Genomic DNA, 18,569 nt, shown 5'->3' on the forward strand with positions numbered 1-18,569 from the left:
ATGAGTTGCGTTTGAGGGGTGATGCAACTAGCTTAGTTGCATAAGCATGCAGCTAAGAATTTGCCTCTTATAAATTACTACTCCCATTAGATTGTGAATTGTAATGTGATAATAAGTCAAAACTATCACATTTAAATTAGGACGTTTTTCCAATTTGAGCTCTAAACGTAAACTAATGACAAAAATGGTTGCGTGGCAAAACTATTTACCAAACTAAGCTTCCAGGGTAAATCGCTGTCTCGGGCAGCGTTTTACCCCTGGTTTTTTTTTTAAAAAAAAATTCAACTACAACTATTTTATATGTTCAACATAAAGCGCTGTCTCAGACAGCGCTTTATGCTTGAACATAAAACGCTGTCTCAGACAGCGCTTTATGCTTGAACATAAAGCGCTGTCTCAGACAGCGCTTTTCTGCTGGAAACAGCAACCAGCATCCAGGCAGAAAACAAGCTTCAGCAAACAGCTTGCATGCTGCAGTCCTCCAACAGCCACCACAACAGCCAGCTCCACAGCCCTACCCCACCACCGTCGACCACCAACTCCGCCACTCCCCACCACGTACCACCACCATATTCTGGGAGTTCCGTCAACTTTAAGCACTGCAGAAAACTCGAAACAGCCCAACAACAGTCCAACCACCAAATTAACTTCAAAGCACACACGGAGTCATTCAAAAAAGATTTATTATATTAATTTCATAAGTGTTATGTACATCATTACACAAAATAACAGGGAATACAACAGATAATACTAGCCCGACTCATTTATTCGGGGTAAAGGTCCTGCCTCCTGAGTGTCGGCCCTCCGTCTGACACGTCGCCGCCTGTAATGAGTGACGGTGGTGAATGGGTCTCGGGGCGGTGGGGGAGTCAGCTGACTGGACGAGGGGTCCTCCTGGGTACCAGAGGGCGCAGTACTGTGGATGTTGTAATCCTCTGCGTGTCTGGGTGACGTAGGATCACATCCATCGCTGCTCTGGCCGAGATCGAACTGTGAGTTGCCATCATGACCGTCCCGCCGGTGGGCGAGATGAGCGTGACCATATCTCCGTAAGGTAGCGACGCCCATATCTCGCACCTGCTCGACCTGGGCTCTAGTGGGTCCGCACTCAAGGGAGACTGATAGCGCATCAACCATCGCCACCATATCCGCCGCCTGCAGTAATCATCGATCAGTCAGATCTATGGCATACAAATATGGAAATTGTTGAAAAGGAGTAGAAAAATAATAACTCACATATCCGCTAATGATGTCATATGCTGGATGGTAATGTGTGGATGGTGGTGCGTAGCTGGGGTTGATGAAGCGTCGTGTGATACGCCTGTACCACACCATGTACGGATCGTCGGGATCCATAGCCCCCTGCATTAGATCACCTCCAACGATGAACTCCAACCGTTGCTCCCATAGCTGAAGGAAACGCCAATGCTCCAGCGCCCAGCTGGTCTCCCCCTTTCCCCGACGATCAATGCCGTGAAGCTGTACACTAGTGTCACACCCCTGTGGGATAGTCTGGCGTAGTCCAAACTGCCTCATGACTCGGTCGGGCAGGTGACTCTCCACAACCTCGAAACAGATCAGGGGGACCCTAGCACGCCACTCCGCCTGATGGTCTGGCAGATGTGGAGGCATGGCATCTACCAAGTCAGGTACATACGGGTCCCATGTCACCTGTAAATACACATCAACAGTAATATTATGAATATGTTAGTTCGCAACAAGTACAATGTTAAAACAAAAAAGCTAAAACTGTATTTTAAATTGTTACCTGGTCCTCGGTGAGTCGGTCTAGGGCGTCTCGGTAATACGGAAGACCCCTCGCCGCATGAGCATGTGTCAGCCTGGGTACCACCCACCTAATATCGAACAATGTTTCAGTTAACAACCCCGCGCATTAAATAAAGCCTAACTCAATGAAAGTTGTATCGAACCTGCAACCATATGCCTCATCCGGTGTAGGGAGCGGGGGAGCATCGTACGCCTGGTACTGGTCGTCCTGGTCCTGCTCCCCCCGACGGTGTATCGCAGGTCTGCCTGGTCTGCCTACATGGATATGCTCCCAAGCCCAGAACTGGCACACAGAGACACAAAACTAGCTTCAGTATGAAATATGTAAGTGCGTGGTGAAATAGTTTTTTTGGTACAGAAATAAGTGAGGTACCTGGAGGACAATCAGGGGACCTCCAATCTCGTTAGCACCTACGTGGGATGCTCTGCACAGCTGGCGATACAACGTCGCTAGACAGGCGCTACCCCAGCTGTAGCCTCGGATATGATCCCAGTCGTGGTCCAACAGCTGCACGTAAATGAGCTGGAGATGGCTCCCGCTCTTATTCCCGAACAACACGCCCGAGATGAGGAAGAACAAGTACGCCCGGGCGTATCTCTGAACCTGGGCGTCATCAGCCCCTGGTGGTAGCTCACGGAAAGTCTCACGGACCCAGCCGGTCCTCAACCCGGATCCCCTAATATCGGCGGGACCTGGCTGGACACCAAGTACCCGACCAACCAAACCGACGGGATCGACTAACGCGTGTCCTGTCACCGCAGACCCATGTACTGGAAGGCGCGTAAGAATCGCCACGTCCCGTAACGTAACGGTCGTCTCACCAACAGGTAGGTGGAAGGAGTGCGTCTCCTGTCTCCACCTCTCCGCGAGCGCAGTGACAAGCGCTCGATCGATCTCCCTATACGCCATACGGTGAAAACCACCTAAACCGACAAACTCGACGTACGCCAAAACGCGAGGATCGATTCCCCACCCCACCATGAACCTGGTGGTGTAATGCCTGCAAACGAGCTGCTTTGCCGGATCAACCTGTTAGAAAGAAATTAAGATCATATACCATATAAACTCAACAAGCTGTAGTCCATGAACAAACAAATGCAATATTACCGTCTGATCCCATACGGCAACGCTGCGGTGTGTGCCCTGTAGTGTAAGCACAGAAGGGTCAACGGGTCCAGGCGTACGATCTTCACCGTCCATCGTATCTGTTCACATGCAATTTAACAAATCCCAACAGAGTTAACGCATTAGCAATTAACCAAAATGTTAACGATCAAATGTTCCAAATGTTATTAAATCAAAATGTTCCAAATGTTATTAAATCAAAATTTTCTATTACAAAATAATTCCTCCATCTATGATTACAACGAATTTCAGTTAACAGTCATGGGTCCTCTGAGGGTCTCGATGGACACGTTGCCCGGTTATGGCCCTGAACGTGACAACGACTACATTTGCTCGCGGGCCGGTTAGTCTCATCCATTTCATTACGTATGCGCTTTGACCTTGGTCGCCCTATTCCACGCAACATGCTCCCGTCGGGAATGATTCTGGGACCGTTATAGGGCGTCCAGGTTGTCTCGCAAGGGATTGGCCAGAATTGCTGCGCGTATGTGCTCGTGTATGCCTCCGATTGCAGCACCGGGTCAACCCACGACCGCTCTGATAGTGAGTACGTTGCACATGTACCACATCACCATCAATAATTATCAACAATGTACCACATTTTCATTAATAATTAGCAACAATTACATGCAATTGACATGAATTAACAACAAGTAAGAGCAATTACATACAATTCACAATAATTAACCACAATAACTATGCAATTACACTAAATTCAGTTTAGGGCTAACCACGAAATTGAGTGAGTGAGTGTGAGAGGGAGGAGGGCAGCAGCAAGGTGGCGGCAGCAGCGGTGGCGCAAGGGTGGGCGGCGGCGGCAATGCGGGTGTTTGAGTACGGTCTGGTTTAGTGTGAGAGGGAGGAGGGAAAGCGTTGAGGTTGAGGTTGAGTTCTTGCGCATTCTGCTGAAGTGAACATGCTGATATATGGCCATGAAACGCTGTCCCGGACAGCGTTTCATTTAAAAAAAAAAAACAGGGCATAAAACGCTGTCTCGGACAGCGTTTTACCCATTGAATTTTTTTTAAAAAAAACCCAAGGATAAAACGCTGTCCGAGACAGCGTTTTATGCCCTACTGAATTTAAAAAAATACAGAAGGTAAAACGCTGTCTGGGACAGCGTTTACCAGTTGAATTTTTTTTAAAAAAAAAAACCAGGGGTAAAACGCTGTCCAAGACAGCGATTTACCCTGGAAGCTTAGTTTGGTAAATAGTTTTGCCACGCAACCATTTTTGTCAATAGTTTACGTTTAGAGCTCAAATTGAAAAAACGTTCTTTAAATTAGCTACAATGTACTATACTTATTATCTTACTATAAGATGGTTAACTTCCCATTAAAAAAAGGAGGTATGGTCTATCAATGTTTTTTTTTTCAAAAAGATTTTTCTTATCATTTTTTTTTCAAGTAAGGTAAAGCATTATGTTGGACCAAAGTCTCATCTAACTCGTCTCAATCCAATTTTTTAGGCAGGACCACTTGGGAGGGCAAATGAAAGGGTAAATCTCTGTTCGCAAAGTGTCTGTAGTGGAATTGTGACATCAAAACTTCTAACCATTAGACCAAACACTGATTAATATCATTTGTGTATTTATATTGCATCCCATCTTTAAATATATACTCATATACTATAACTTATCTTTGCTTAATTTCAACAAAAAATAGTTTGTTAAGTGAAGATAAGTTAGGATAAGTTCATATGAAGTATGGAAAATTTAATTCTCTCATAATAATTTCAAAAGTTAAGTTAGATAATATCGTTTGAAAAATTGTTCATGGACATAATGTTTTGATTTCCATCCAAAAGGAGAGAAAGAGTCGGCTGAATAAGAAAAAGTGGTTTGACAAATTAACTACGGGGTATCTAGAAGAAGCTCAATTGCTCAAGGCCTGAAAGTTTCCTTAATAGAAGCTTGACAAATCCAGGTCCCAAAATTTTAATTAGGCCCAAACCAACGCATATAATCCGTTGATGCCAAAGTCTGAATTTTTTAATAACATCAAATTTTCATTACAATTTTCTTAACATTACTTACAAGTGTGTACATATATGGCAAGTAATCAAGGTCGGATCCGTCTTCTAAAATGTTTTCCGTTTTTTTTTTTTTGGTTGTTCTTGTTGCTAAGAGAGCCACTAGGGCAGGAATGAGAATCGACTATGGAAACATGGAGGAAGTGTATGAAAAATTGACAATCATCTCTGTTGATTGCCAAAAAAAAGAAACAAATCCTCTTCGGAAAATTACACCAAAAAGAAAAGCAACAGAAATTTGACAACAAAAAAGCAGCCAAACTTGGTTATCCCGAGTACTAAAAGACGAGGTGCCCGGAGTTATAAGAACTAACGAAGAGCTTCAAGGGGAATGCCATCATCCCTGAATCAGAACAAATCATCCATAACAGTATTGAAGAAACCATGGATACGATCACAACTCCAATACGATTCATAGTACTGGAGCTTTTCTTCTTTTCCACTCCCATCAGAATTTATAGTCACGTCGATAGCGATTTGAATATAAATTAATACAGATCAAGGCCGCCGAGGGTGTATATATAACAATTGTAGTTCTAGTATGAGAAGGAAACCAAGACTTCGTGTTCAACATGGAAACATATTTAAATTACCAGTTCGCCTAATGTAACTACCATTAGGAGATTGAGAACGGGTTCATATTGAGAATTAAGATAATAGTGATGCAACTATGCAGGCCCAAGATAACAGTTGGCTTTCTACACAACTTCACAATGACCTACTATGGATTTGTTTGCCATCTCTCAGAGACTTGCCCCGGGTTCAATCCTCACCCACAACAAGGCGGGTTAGACTGTAGTGTGTATAAAAAAATGTTGTCCGATTTTGGGTGTAGCGATTGAAAGAGGGCAGTCCAAGGATTTCATTCAACCCCCAAAAAATTAAAAGTATTGAGCACAGCCAAAACTTTGGTACGGAGTAACTAAAAAACTAACAATTGTACCATGGATTAGTAGGTAGTGAACAAATGACAGCCAATATATACAGTGCTTAGGCTAGTTAAGTGAAATAACACCTTCTACAAACTTAAGGCTAGCTAAGTACCTAAGTGAAATGACATTTATCAAGTCACAAGGAGCAAACTTGGCTGATTGTATTAATGCTGTTCATCTTCTAGTGACTTGCGGAGCTTGATTTTTAAGCCGTCAGCCTTGATAACGAGTCTCTCAAGTCCTCCTCACGGATCTCTTTTTTGTTTGACTACAAAAACGCAACAGCAAGGCTACAGTTATTGGGTAACACCTACTAAATTATCAATGATCAGATGGTTTCCAAAAAAAAAAAAAAAATGACAGAGATAGATGCATGAAGAATACATTCATGTTTTAGTTATAGAATTTGCTGTTACCTGAACTGTAAAAATGGTTGATACTTGGCCATCATACGTTGTGAGATTGGCATCTTTTATTGGCAAACCCAAAGCACTTAAAGCCTCCAGCAACTTTGTATACACACCGGGTTTCTGTTGGCATATAATTCTCAGCAAGAAGTTCCCATTACCAAGCTGGTTCACTTGTACATTAGCCTAGCCAATGGCAATGGTCCAATATGCATATTATTATAACCAAACAAAATTACATTCCAAATAAATTATGCACATAAACACAGTCAAGCCTTAAAGGGATTTCTGTAATTCTAATATACCTTTAGTCTTTCAGTGACAGAGGAAGCTTGTTTAGGCTTGCTAACCTTTTCTCCCAAATCGGCTTTCAGCTTCAATGTATGTTTTTCATCAGAGTCTTCTTCAATCAAACTTTTCAGCTCATCCTGGAGTTCCTTGATCTCATTATTTAGCTCTTCTATGTAATCAATTGCATCTGATAGAGTAGCGGCTTTGTGCATCTAATTTATCAGAATTTATGCAGGAGGGCAACCATGCCAAAATATCAGCAACATAGATTATTCTCGTCATCATAACAAAAATGAAGTAAAGAGGTATTTACCTTGGTGATCTTTGGGACCAGAGCACGAAGGGAAAGAATGCCATCATTAATCCTCTGTCTCCTATTCCTCTCAGTTAAAAGATTTTTTGATTTTCCAGTTCCTCTCTTTAGCCCATGTTTCTCCTGTACGATGACAGGATCTTTGTGACAGGCCATAAGTGGCTTGGACGGTATATCTTGAGACACGGAACAAGGGTTAGAATCAGGAGAAGGGTGCTCATCTGAAGGGAATGAACCAGTAGAGGATCCATCTAAGGTAGAATCGCTGTAGCGTTGGGCTATTGATGGGAGCATGCTGGGTTGAGGCCAAGCTGGGATGTTGGGTTGATTTAGAGATGATAGACCACTATTTGATTTTATATCCAAAAATGGATCAATGGACTGTCCATCAAAGCTTATAGTAGAAGTCGACATAGTTTCTAGCTCTGAATAGATGTTGAACTGACTCTTCACATATTCTATTACACTTTCATCCTCTTCTACCTAACAATTCATAAAATCATTTGAGAAAAATGCAGAATTAGTATACACCTAGCATTAGTTCATATCATTTGAAAGGTAAAACGGTCTCTTACATGCTTTGATGAATACAGCTCTACCAGACCACCAAACACAGGTATTAAAACATGAGTTCCACAGGATTCCTGGTGAAAGAAAGGCATAAGTTTGTTTGAATCAATTAGGGTAAAACTCTGAATTACAACTACCTCTCTGTTATTACATTAAATTAACAAAATACAGAACATCTTCATGAAATCTTCAATACCAACTTATTTCATAAACACAGGAAATCTCATAAACAACACCAAGTTTCTGCCTATTTTACATGTGACAAATTGTAGGCAATATCAAGAAAGTTAGAATATCATCCAAGATATTAAATTCAAGCTATTAATTTATCTAAGAGATGAAACATAATTTCAATTTTCAAATCAAAGAAACCTCAGTCTAGTCTCACAATAGCTTAGAACACCAACAACTTATAGACACAAGCAATCTCATACTCCATAATCAATATGTTATCAAATAAAGGCAATACTAGCATATCATCCAAAAAACTAAATTCAAGCTATTATTACGTCCAACAGTCACTTCAGAAATAAGCAAGAATATCATTTGAGCTACTACTACATAATTTAACCTGTTACTCTTCAAAGATCAAACAGCATACAATAAACTAAAACAGGAAGGGATTGAAACCGACCTCGGTTGACATCTTCGAATCCGATTTCTTAGTAAGCCACCGGGGTTGACAGGAAAGCACAACATCTCCATGAAGCCTGCAATTCAATCCCTCATTAATTAAAATCATTAATCATTGCAACTCCAATCCAACTTATTAACATCATCACTCATTCATTCATATCATTAAAACAAAACAAGAGAAGAAGAAATACCCAGAATAAATAGACATAAATTGAGGCAAATTAGCAAGAACTTGACATGAATTTGTATAAGCCGGATGAACATAATTAACATCCCTACAAAATTGCATTGAATTGTTCTTCTCTCTTATCCTCTTTCTCAAACCCATCTCCTGTTTTCCACCACCATTGCAGCAGCAACCTAGAAACTCAATAAACCTACCAAAAAACACAGATTTTACATCAAATTTTCAAACCAAACAAAAAAAATCCCCATTAAAATTAACACTTAAATTTGCATGATTTAAAGCAAAATTGAGTAAATTATGAAAAAGGGTACCTAGAAGGATCATCACCAAGCTTCCAAAGAACACAATAATCCCAAATTCCTGAATCCAAAACCAAAGGTCTTAACCACTCTAATGCAGTTTCTAAGTGACACATTTTATCAAACACTTGGTATGCAACTCTCAGCTCTCTACTAAAACCTTCTTCTTCACGTAAAACCAAAATTTTCTCTCACCCCAGAAAAATTAACCACCCAAATTTATATACCCAGTTCAAAAAAAAAAAAAAAAAAATCTGTACAAAATCATTGCTGTGTCAGAAACAGCTGACACTTTCTCTCTCCTCTCTCTTGACTAACAGAAAGAAAGAAAGAGAAGGCTTAACGGCCTAAAGAACAGTTCAAAAAAGCGGGAAAGCTACTGGTAACGATCTAGAGAGAGAAAGAAGAGAGAGAATTGAGATGATGATGGATATGATGGACAGGTGTCATCAGAGAAGAGTGGTCTACTGTAATTACAGTAGGGTGTGATGCAGAGGATTGTAGCTAGTAGCATGCGGGAGAAGCGTGAGATTTACGCTCCTGAAAATGGCGCGTTGGAAGGACCACTGTTGTGGTAGTACACTGGTACAAGACAAGGAAGGAGGGAGTCTGGAATCTTTTGGATATGGCTTTTTTTGGAAAGTTTATTTTTTTTACTGTTGCTAATTTTGGAGGAGTGTTACTGTTAATGGAAGGGGTAATTTTTGATATTTATTGTGGATTATGGGTGATTTTTTTTTTTTTTTTGAAATAATGGGTGATTAAAATTGGTTTAGGATTCTTTCATACACACACAAAAAAAAAAAAAAAAAAAAAAAAAAAAAAAAAAAAAAAGGTATGGGATTGAATAAGACTGGGTTTAGGTTTAGCCGTTTAGGATAGGATCTTGTAATTTTGGTGGGTTGGTTTAGAATAAGGCTAAACATGATTGGAATTGTCTAGGTAGTTTTATATTTCCGTTTCCGTGTAGCTAGATATTTTAATAACTTTATGAAGTAAGCCACTTAAACTAAACTATGATGGATGTGCGACCCGTATACATAGATTTTTAAAAATTTTGTGATCTTTCTTGATGGTTGGTTAAAAATTGCAATAGTTTGAAGCTAAATATTTTTTGTCCTAGCAAATAACAAGTAAACGATGATATAGAGTAAATTGTAGGCTCCATTAAATTTAAAGTGTATAAAATTTCCATTTTAAGAATGAGTATGGGCGTATGGCCCAATCTTAGCTCGTGTTCGTTTTGGGCTTTGCTTAAATAGGTGGCTTTATTAAGGAGATTATCAATCACAATCCTTTACATTTACGCTCACAACGTATCGTTATAATCACATTGCAACTATTATTATCGTGTGAAAAAAGTATTTTATTTGCAAAGTAATAATCAACAATTGTTGGTCTGTTGCTATTTAAAAACCATGTTTGATTTAATTGATGGCAACAAAATTATTCGTCATCTATGTGTTTAGACTTGTAGAAATGTAGAGTAGTTCAAGAACCACCAAACAAGTTAATTAATTAGCCATGTTAGTTTTAGGTCGGGGTCAATATCGAGTCAAATTCAAATAGGTTATGGGTTGCGGCTAAACCACATTAATACAGGTTGGACTTAAACCAACTGAGATTCCAAATTAATGTGGCTGCAATTTTGATTGGTTAATTTGGTAACAAATTTTGTACTTAAAAAATCGTAGTCCATAATTTGAAAAAGTGAGTGAAACTGCCAAGTTTTCTGTGAAATTGGCATGAAATATTACATCATGATGATATGGGGTTGGACGATTGAGTATCACAGTACATCTTAATAGACTGTGAGAGAATATCTAGCTGTCTTCTTTCTTGTTTTGTGCTTACAAACTTTCCCATTTCTGGCCTTTCATTAATATTGCGCCTAATTAAGCAACTTCACTTGCAAAATTTTGACTAATAATTCTCATTGATGTATACGAAATACTGGGTAGTATATGATTATGTGAGATATTCTTAAATTCGTCTTAATACATAATTTTATATTTATTTGTTACGAGTATAAATTAAGTTAATACGCAATTAAGAACATTGATGATTTAAGGTACACCTTAAAGACCATGCAAATAGAAATAAGAATTTTATGAGACCAAGGGACTACAGTGTAATCTCTTAACAAACTAGAGCACTTAACTATTTTAATCTTCAAATTTAGGAAAAAGTGGCATATATTCTATTGTTAGAATCTTGCATTAGCTGGGATCTATCACTAAACCAGCAATGTAATAATTGCTGGCTAAGCTAGCCCAATTTGAGTAAAGGCGGGAGAAATTGGAGGAATGTTAAAGTTTCTAGCCCCACAATAATCAAAAGCAATTGTCACTGCTTTGAAAGTCCTTTTTAAATTATCTAGTGATTCAAAAATTAATCTATTTAATTTTATTGGTGGTGGTTTTGGTGGCCAGAGTGGTGGTGGTTGAAGAAGAATTTGTGTGAGAGTGTATAAGGAGGGGATATAGGCAAAAACAAAAATAATGTGGGTGATATAAAGTAATTATGGTTGTATTTAGCAATTCACTATAAAAATAATTACTTCGTACCTTATTAACATATACGGAGTAAAAGAAAAGTTAAAAAGAATGTAAATTATAAAAAGAAAATATCGTACCATTTCTATTTATCTCCTTCAATAAATTGTACAAGTAGAAATTAAACCATTTTTGTTTTATCCAATCAAAACCCAATTTAAACAAGTGGCTTCATCACTTTCTTTTCTTTTTTAACCAAGATGAAATAAAATTGATTTTAAGAACAAAGAGCAAAAATGAGCTTAGTAATATAGATGAGACCATGACTTCTTAACTTGTTTAAGTAGATTCCCCATCATCTAATTGTAAAATTTGCTACATAAAGAGCAAAATGAAGAGCTAGATCTACGATGATGTACACGCGGAGTACTATACGTTCCAAACACCCAAAATCAATAATTACATTGATATTTCTAATTTAAATTAGAAACATGACAATTATATTCGATCCGTACAAAACATGTAATTAGATGATTGAAGATCTACATTTTCTAGCTTGTCGATACGATACTATATACTAATATTAGTAAATTTGACAATTGACATAACTACTTGATGGCCTTGCAATTTCGCTTCCAAACCCGGATTAATTATACACTGTCACTTAATTTAGATGACAATCTTTGTCACATATAGAAAAATATACCGTTACACATTTTCACCCCTCAAGCACCATACCATAATCTAGCTAAAAAAAAAGCAAAGATAATTAAATAATTAAGATGTTGTTTATGAAGGAGATCTTCAATAATAAGATAATTAAGTTACCAAATTTAAGGAAAATCTCTAGGGTTTCCATGGTGATGATGCTCCATACCTCTTCCCATGCTATCAACTCGAAAATCTCTAGGGTTTCCATGTTGGTGATGAGATTCCATACCTCTTCCCATGCTATCAACTCGAAAGTCTCTAGGGTTTCCATGGTGATGAGACTCCATACCTCTTCCCATGCTATCGACTCGAAAGTCTCCATTGTTATTAGCAACTTTAGCACTAGGAATAGACCTTGCCTTAGGGTCAAATCCCATCATGATATCGCCTTCCTTAGACCGGTATCCAAACTCAAGGTCTCGGTCCTTAGGCCGCCCTCCACCGTGTTGCTTGTTATTATTAATGCTAGATTTGCCACTACCCTTGTGGTTATTATTACCTTGATGGTGGTTCATCATCATATGATCATGGTTAATGTTGTGGCTATTACTTCCATGACCTTTCTTTGACTGCTTGTGACCTTTAGAGTGATGGGACTTGGATGACTTGTCGGATTTCTTACCACAAAACCGGCCAAAAACACAAGCAACAGCTGAGACTACTAGAATGATAGCAAGGACTACAAAGACCATCCCAAAGGAGCCACTCGAGTGATCATCGGAGCTCGTGTTTTGATCATTGCTTCCCATTGAAGAGGTTGTAGTAGTTGGTGTTGGGTAGACCACCCCGGCTTGAAACGAACCTTGTTGGGGTGGTCCGGGGTTTGGAAGCGTTTGAAATGAAGCAGACATTTTTGAGTGGTTGATATTTTGTTTTCAAGTTTATGTCGAAAGAGGCCGGGTTTTAGGATCTGATGGATGTTTTTAAGGGTAAGAGAAGTAATGTAGGAGAAGCTAAGCTAAGCAAAAGCAAGAAGCATAGTCTCTTACAAGCTATGGTTTATATTGTAGAAGTGGATATGATAAGAGGGTTTTTATTTTTTGAATTCAAAAAGGGAGGAGGAGCTTATTAAGATGATTTGCTTTTTCTTTTTTCTTTAATAAAGAAAAAAAAAAGGGGGAAGCTAAGCTAAGTAAAGATTATTCCTTACTACGGAATAGAAGGAATACTTAGGCAAGTTTTCCTGATTTTTCTGCTTTTTATGAAGAGAAAGCAATAATTTTTATCCTTCCATGGCCACATTCTCAAGTGTGTCCCCAAGAAAGTGTTTGTTTAAGTTCATATTGATCATTAACTTTTGCTTTTTAGAATTAGTGCTTCTTAAGGGGGTCCATGATTTTCATGTTTATGTATCATGTCTTAGTCTCTAGCTCTTAGAGATATTATAAAGAACATGACTGTAGTGGATCGATTATAAAATCAACAAATTTTAAGAATAATCACACATATACAATATACCTAACTAGTGTCAGCAGACCTATCAATATTATGTTTAAAACTTTACGGGGTAAATTATGAAGAGTAACACCTGATCTGATGATTTGACTAACGTCTCAAATTGAAGTACATTATCAACCTTGGTTTCCCTTTATTATCTCAAGGATTCAACCCAAGACCGCGTAACTTGCTCTCTAACTTCCCTTCCCCCATCTGTTGTTTTAGATCGAAAGGAGACGAGCTCAGCTCTTGGTTGATGTGACTTCATTCTTATTGTCCTTAATTACTAGGCTACTCCATTCCTTGTACACAAAATGACAATTAAGGTATCAAATCATGTTAAAGGAACAAATTATTATGTTGCAAGTCAAAATTATTGGCGTGGGGTGAGCAGTGAGCTAAATTTGTATGCATGACGTTAACGGCTATATACATTCACACAAATTTTCATTTGAACAAAAAGAAAATAATAGGCAAAAAAGAGAGAGATTATACATACTTAATTGAGTAAAAAGGAAATTACAAAAATGGGAGTAATTAGAGGCAGTGACAAATTAAAATTTTTTTTTGAGAGATTTGCTTTTGCCTACCAAAAGGGAACACTTAACACGCCGAGCAATATAATCAATTTTTATCTTTATTCTTTGCTTTTTTTTTTTTTTAAAGAATGATTCTGACAGAATGTGGTAGGCCTTTTTCATTTGATTTTATCTGTCTTAGTTTTATGATATGATTACTTGTTAATTAGGATTTTTGATCGCTTAATCATTATTACCATCAGTAACCCAATAATGAGGAAAGAATCCAGGCTGCTCTATCGTCAAGGCATAGAAACTTGTAAGGTAACATTTTTAGGTAGTAGCAATTGCTAGGCTCTACGGAATATTTGGCAATTTGCGGGTTGATTGCTAGCTGGTTGTATTAGATGGCTTGACTTATTATCATTGTCATGTTTTAAATTTCTCATTCCATTTATATTTTGACTTAGTATAAGATATTGTACTAACTTGAATTGAAATTACTCAAGCTGAATTTTGAATATATGACTATATTCTAGATCCGTTGTATTAAATTACACGGTACACTTTCTTATAAAAATTATAGTAGGATTTTAAATATGCATTTAAAATAATCCAATTCGAAGTAATGATTTCATCAGGATTGCTTAATATCCCCATTAACAAATCAACGTGCATGTTATATGTTAAAATCAAATTAAGTAAGTTTGATGCTCTCTTCCCTACGCATAAGATTAAGTTTTTTTTTTTCTTTTATAATTTGTATTTACAAAATGTAAACGACTCAACTACGTTCCTTTTCTTAATCAGGCTTAACAATGAAACACTATAATAGTGTGATTGGGTTCTCCTCCTATACATGTTTGCATCATTCGCGGATAGAAGATTTCGACGTGTTTATGGTTGGAAAGATGTAGGCACCAAACACAATCCTGGAAGTTACTTGGACATACTATAGTTCTGGTCCAGCATGCCAAAAGTCACAAAAGCAATATAATTCAGTATTCTGTTACATTGTTTGCTCGAGTAAAGTAAGCATCTATATTATAAAGTAAGTAGGCAAATCGAATATGTACCCTGTAATGCCTGAAAGTTATTGGCCTTTCAAAAACTAGATCGAACAAACTGAATTGAACCTTAATTCTAAGATGTACTTAGATATAGATATCATATAAATATATAATAATTGAGTTTAGGTGAACTTGTAAGTTGTAACATATTCCACTTGGTCTTATTTATATTGTTCCAGCTTGGTTTATTCATTCTTATTTGATTGAAAGGATACTTTTGGTTGATAAAAGAACCACCTTCTAACAGGGAGATATGATTCAGGTTTAAGTTCTGTTATATGCTATTCTCTAAATTATGTAAGATAGTATTGATTCGAGTTTTGTGACTTTAATCATTAGGTTCGCCTAAAGTGAGGCTTCCTTTAGCATTGGTGGCGGAGCTACATTGCCAATTGTGAGGTCAATTTTATATATATATATATATTTATATATAGTGAGTTTTCGTTATAATTTTGAGAGTTATAGAAAGTTTATTTAATCCTAGGAACTCAAATTTATTGGACCTTACTAACTTAAATTTTTTCCTAAAATCGCTACTGTTTTTATCAAAGATTCTTCTAGATTAAATTATTTCTCTTTTAAAATTGAATATTTCAAATGAGACAAAAGGGAATAGAGAGAGAGTACCTCATTTAAAAATTACAATACATACTACTCTGGTCCGAAATGTTGGTCCGCATTACATGTTATGTTTGATCGTCAATTTTGGTCCAAGTTAACAGTAAAAAGATTTATTTGGTCCCAAGTAAGAAACCCACAGACATCAAAACTACATAGAATCTGCCTTTTCTTTTCCTCCTAATTATCAATTTGTGCGGCTAAAGCTTACATTACATATGATACCCAAATAGTACACGGAGATGTGTATTGTGTAACATCACATGGTGCATGAGTGTATACCACACATCGACATATGTGGTACACACGTCGCCATTTACATTTGTTAAGTAATTTGTATGATCATTCTCAAATTGTCTCAAATGGACTGGATTGTGTAGTACCGGACGATCTGACATGACTTGACCTTGCACTCCATAATCTGCTTGTATTAAGATCCTATAAGTGGATGTTAACCTTGATACTTCCTTGTACTAGAAGCCAACAAGCTAAGTTAAAAGTGTTTTTGTTTCCTAGTTATTAGCAGATAGCTATATATACTATACATCTTTATTAAACTTAAAATTATTATACAAATGTTTAAAGTAACACACCACTTACATGCACTAATACTTGGACCTAAAAGACCATATAGCCAACATTGGTAGGTGATCCTCATAAAAAATAAGAGATAAAGTTTTAGGTACATCTTATTTTCAAAAATCTTTATTTGACCGACCCATTACCATGCACCAATGCAAAAGCTATTTCTCCCACAGGTTGATAAAAAGAAGCTCACCTTATAATAACAATTAAAATTAAAAATCGATTAATCATATTTTTTTTTATTTTTTTTTTTCGAAAAAATAAAAAAGAAAATCTTCATTGGTTTGTATGAAAGTGAAAATCACAACAGATCCCTAGGTAAAAAAGTTAATCATTCATGATCCATTTTTTAAAAAAAAAATTGACTGTTCATACCAAACTATTAACCCAAAATAAACCCTCTTCCAAACTTTTAAACTAATTTCACCCTAATTTTCTCTAATCTCTCATCTTTAAATTTCTCCTCTTTTTTATCCATTATTATCTCATTGTTTCAAATATCAATATGAAATCCCACTTTTCTATACCTTCACTTGCATCATTTCTCTTCTTCCTATTCTTATTCTCACCTTCAAGTGGTAAGTTACTTAGATTGTACTTTGTATATATTTTAGTGACAACAAAGTTAATAGTGAACATATACGACTAGTTTGGTAGGCGGTTGCATAGTATTATAGTGCGATATGATTAGATTAATTACTACTCCTTCCTTTTGGAATTATAGTCATGTTGCTCGACTAATGACGTAATTGAACCAGCAACATGGCTACTAATTCCCGAGGGAAGGAGTAATAGAATTACTTTAAATTGTAGTACATACCATACTAACATCTAATACGTAATATAGTTCTAATTAATTAACACAACGCTAATAATAATTTTCTATATAAATTTTTTTTTTTTAAATTTCTTATTTGATCATAAAATTTCCTCTGTTCCTTGCAGCTGCACCAGTTGGAATATGCTATGGAAATATAGCAGACAACCATCCACCACCATCCTCAATAGTCTCCCTCCTCCAATCGAACGCGATACCGACGTTTCGAATCTTCAAACCATCACCAGAAGTGTTACAATCATTCTCAGACTCAGGGATCAACCTAATGATAGGTGTCCCAAATGAAATACTACCTTCCTTAGCCAATAACCCTGTTACATTTTCTTTACAATGGCTTCAATCCAACATTTTAGACTATTTCCCACCTACACAAATCAAATACTTAGCCGTTGGAAATGAAGTTTTTGTAAAAGATCCATATTACACACCTTTTGTAGTCCCTTCAATTTGGAACCTTCATCAAGCCTTAAAAACCCTAAATTTAGATCAAATGATAAAACTGTCTACCCCACATGCGGCGTGTGTTCTTGGGACTTCTTTCCCCCCTTCAAATGGGAGTTTTAATCATGAAATTGTGCAACAAATGATCCCTTTGTTACAATTTTTGCAACAAAATGATTCACCCTTTATGGTAAATATATACCCTTTTTTTAGTTACATAAATAACAAAAAAGATATTGGTCTAGACTATGCCCTATTTAACTCCCAAGGTTATATGTTGGATAATGAGTTGTACTATAACAACTTGTTCGATGCCACGTTGGACTCGTTCGTGGTGGCGATGGAGAGGGAGGGGTTCCCTGGGGTACGAGTCGTGGTGACGGAGACAGGGTGGCCTACGGGTGGGGGCGAGGACGCGAGCCCGGATAATGCTAGGATGTACAATGGTAATGTTGTTAGGCGCGCTAGAGGAGATGTTGGGACTCCTATGAGGCCGGGTGTTGGAGTGGAGGTATTTTTGTTTGATATGTTTGATGAAAATGAGAAGGATGGAGAAGAATATGAGAAGCACTTTGGGGTTTTTGAGCTTAATGGTATGAAGGCTTATGATGTTAGCTTTACCTAGCTAATGTAACATGGTTTATTTGATCACTAAATTTTCATGTCATTGTCTTGATATACTTGTAAAGTTGTTCTAGTTCATATACTTTTATCATGCATTCCTCCAACTTCAAACTAAATTAGAATGTACTTGCATTAATGCATATATGTTACAACAATATATTACGTGCAAAGAAAAACAATTTTATGTACTTTTTTTGTAGCAATTATTTGGGAAGTAGATATTAGAGAATTCTTTGTCATTTTTTTAAGATATATATTGGCGTGAATTTATACTCTCCAGATCCGATCATTTTTGAAATAGGTTGATATCAACTTAAATAATGTGATCTAAATATAGCCTTATTATAATTTTTTATTATTTTTTTTTTAAAAAAAAAGCACCCATTGTATAATTTGATTTTGACAAATAATATGAATTTCGTTTTCTTTAATTGATCTTTTGACTAATTTTTTCCTAATTTGTAGGCCATTAGGAATCTATGCAAATTCTTAGCTACACGCTTATGTAGGTAAGCTAGCTGCACTAGCTTCATATATATGAACACATAGTACTTTAAAAATGAACTTACGTTTTTTTTTTCTTTCATTAATTATTCGGAACTCTCTCTCTCTTCTCTTTTCTTACCTCTATTAATTTTCTCTCTCCTCTGTT

General features: G+C 37.0%; 3 protein-coding genes across 3 annotated transcripts; 1 reads left to right on the top strand and 2 right to left on the bottom strand.

Moving 5' to 3' along the window:
- Positions 1-335: 335 nt before the first annotated feature.
- Positions 336-3,910, bottom strand: LOC110707815 (serine/threonine-protein phosphatase 7 long form homolog). The gene is made up of 7 exons (XM_021885866.1): positions 3,646-3,910; positions 2,897-2,994; positions 2,162-2,818; positions 1,932-2,071; positions 1,769-1,856; positions 1,237-1,671; positions 336-1,155 (listed from the first exon to the last, which is right to left on the bottom strand). The coding sequence occupies exons 2-7, from the start codon at positions 2,987-2,989 to the stop codon at positions 751-753; spliced, it is 1,818 nt and encodes a 605-aa protein (XP_021741558.1). The 5' UTR covers positions 2,990-2,994; positions 3,646-3,910; the 3' UTR covers positions 336-750.
- Positions 3,911-5,868: 1,958 nt separating this feature from the next.
- Positions 5,869-9,358, bottom strand: LOC110708734 (transcription factor bHLH90-like). The gene is made up of 8 exons (XM_021886948.1): positions 8,593-9,358; positions 8,286-8,471; positions 8,093-8,168; positions 7,464-7,532; positions 6,889-7,371; positions 6,590-6,787; positions 6,294-6,470; positions 5,869-6,145 (listed from the first exon to the last, which is right to left on the bottom strand). The coding sequence occupies exons 1-8, from the start codon at positions 8,694-8,696 to the stop codon at positions 6,083-6,085; spliced, it is 1,356 nt and encodes a 451-aa protein (XP_021742640.1). The 5' UTR covers positions 8,697-9,358; the 3' UTR covers positions 5,869-6,082.
- A 6,688-nt stretch (positions 9,359-16,046) lies between these two features.
- LOC110707059 (glucan endo-1,3-beta-glucosidase-like) lies at positions 16,047-18,129 on the top strand. Its single transcript, XM_021885091.1, has 2 exons — positions 16,047-16,592; positions 16,960-18,129. The coding sequence occupies exons 1-2, from the start codon at positions 16,520-16,522 to the stop codon at positions 17,916-17,918; spliced, it is 1,032 nt and encodes a 343-aa protein (XP_021740783.1). The 5' UTR covers positions 16,047-16,519; the 3' UTR covers positions 17,919-18,129.
- The last annotated feature ends 440 nt before the right edge of the window (positions 18,130-18,569 follow it).

The sequence above is a fragment of the Chenopodium quinoa genome, unplaced genomic scaffold (assembly GCF_001683475.1).
Source record: "Chenopodium quinoa cultivar QQ74 unplaced genomic scaffold, ASM168347v1, whole genome shotgun sequence".
Classification (NCBI taxonomy): domain Eukaryota; kingdom Viridiplantae; phylum Streptophyta; class Magnoliopsida; order Caryophyllales; family Amaranthaceae; genus Chenopodium; species Chenopodium quinoa.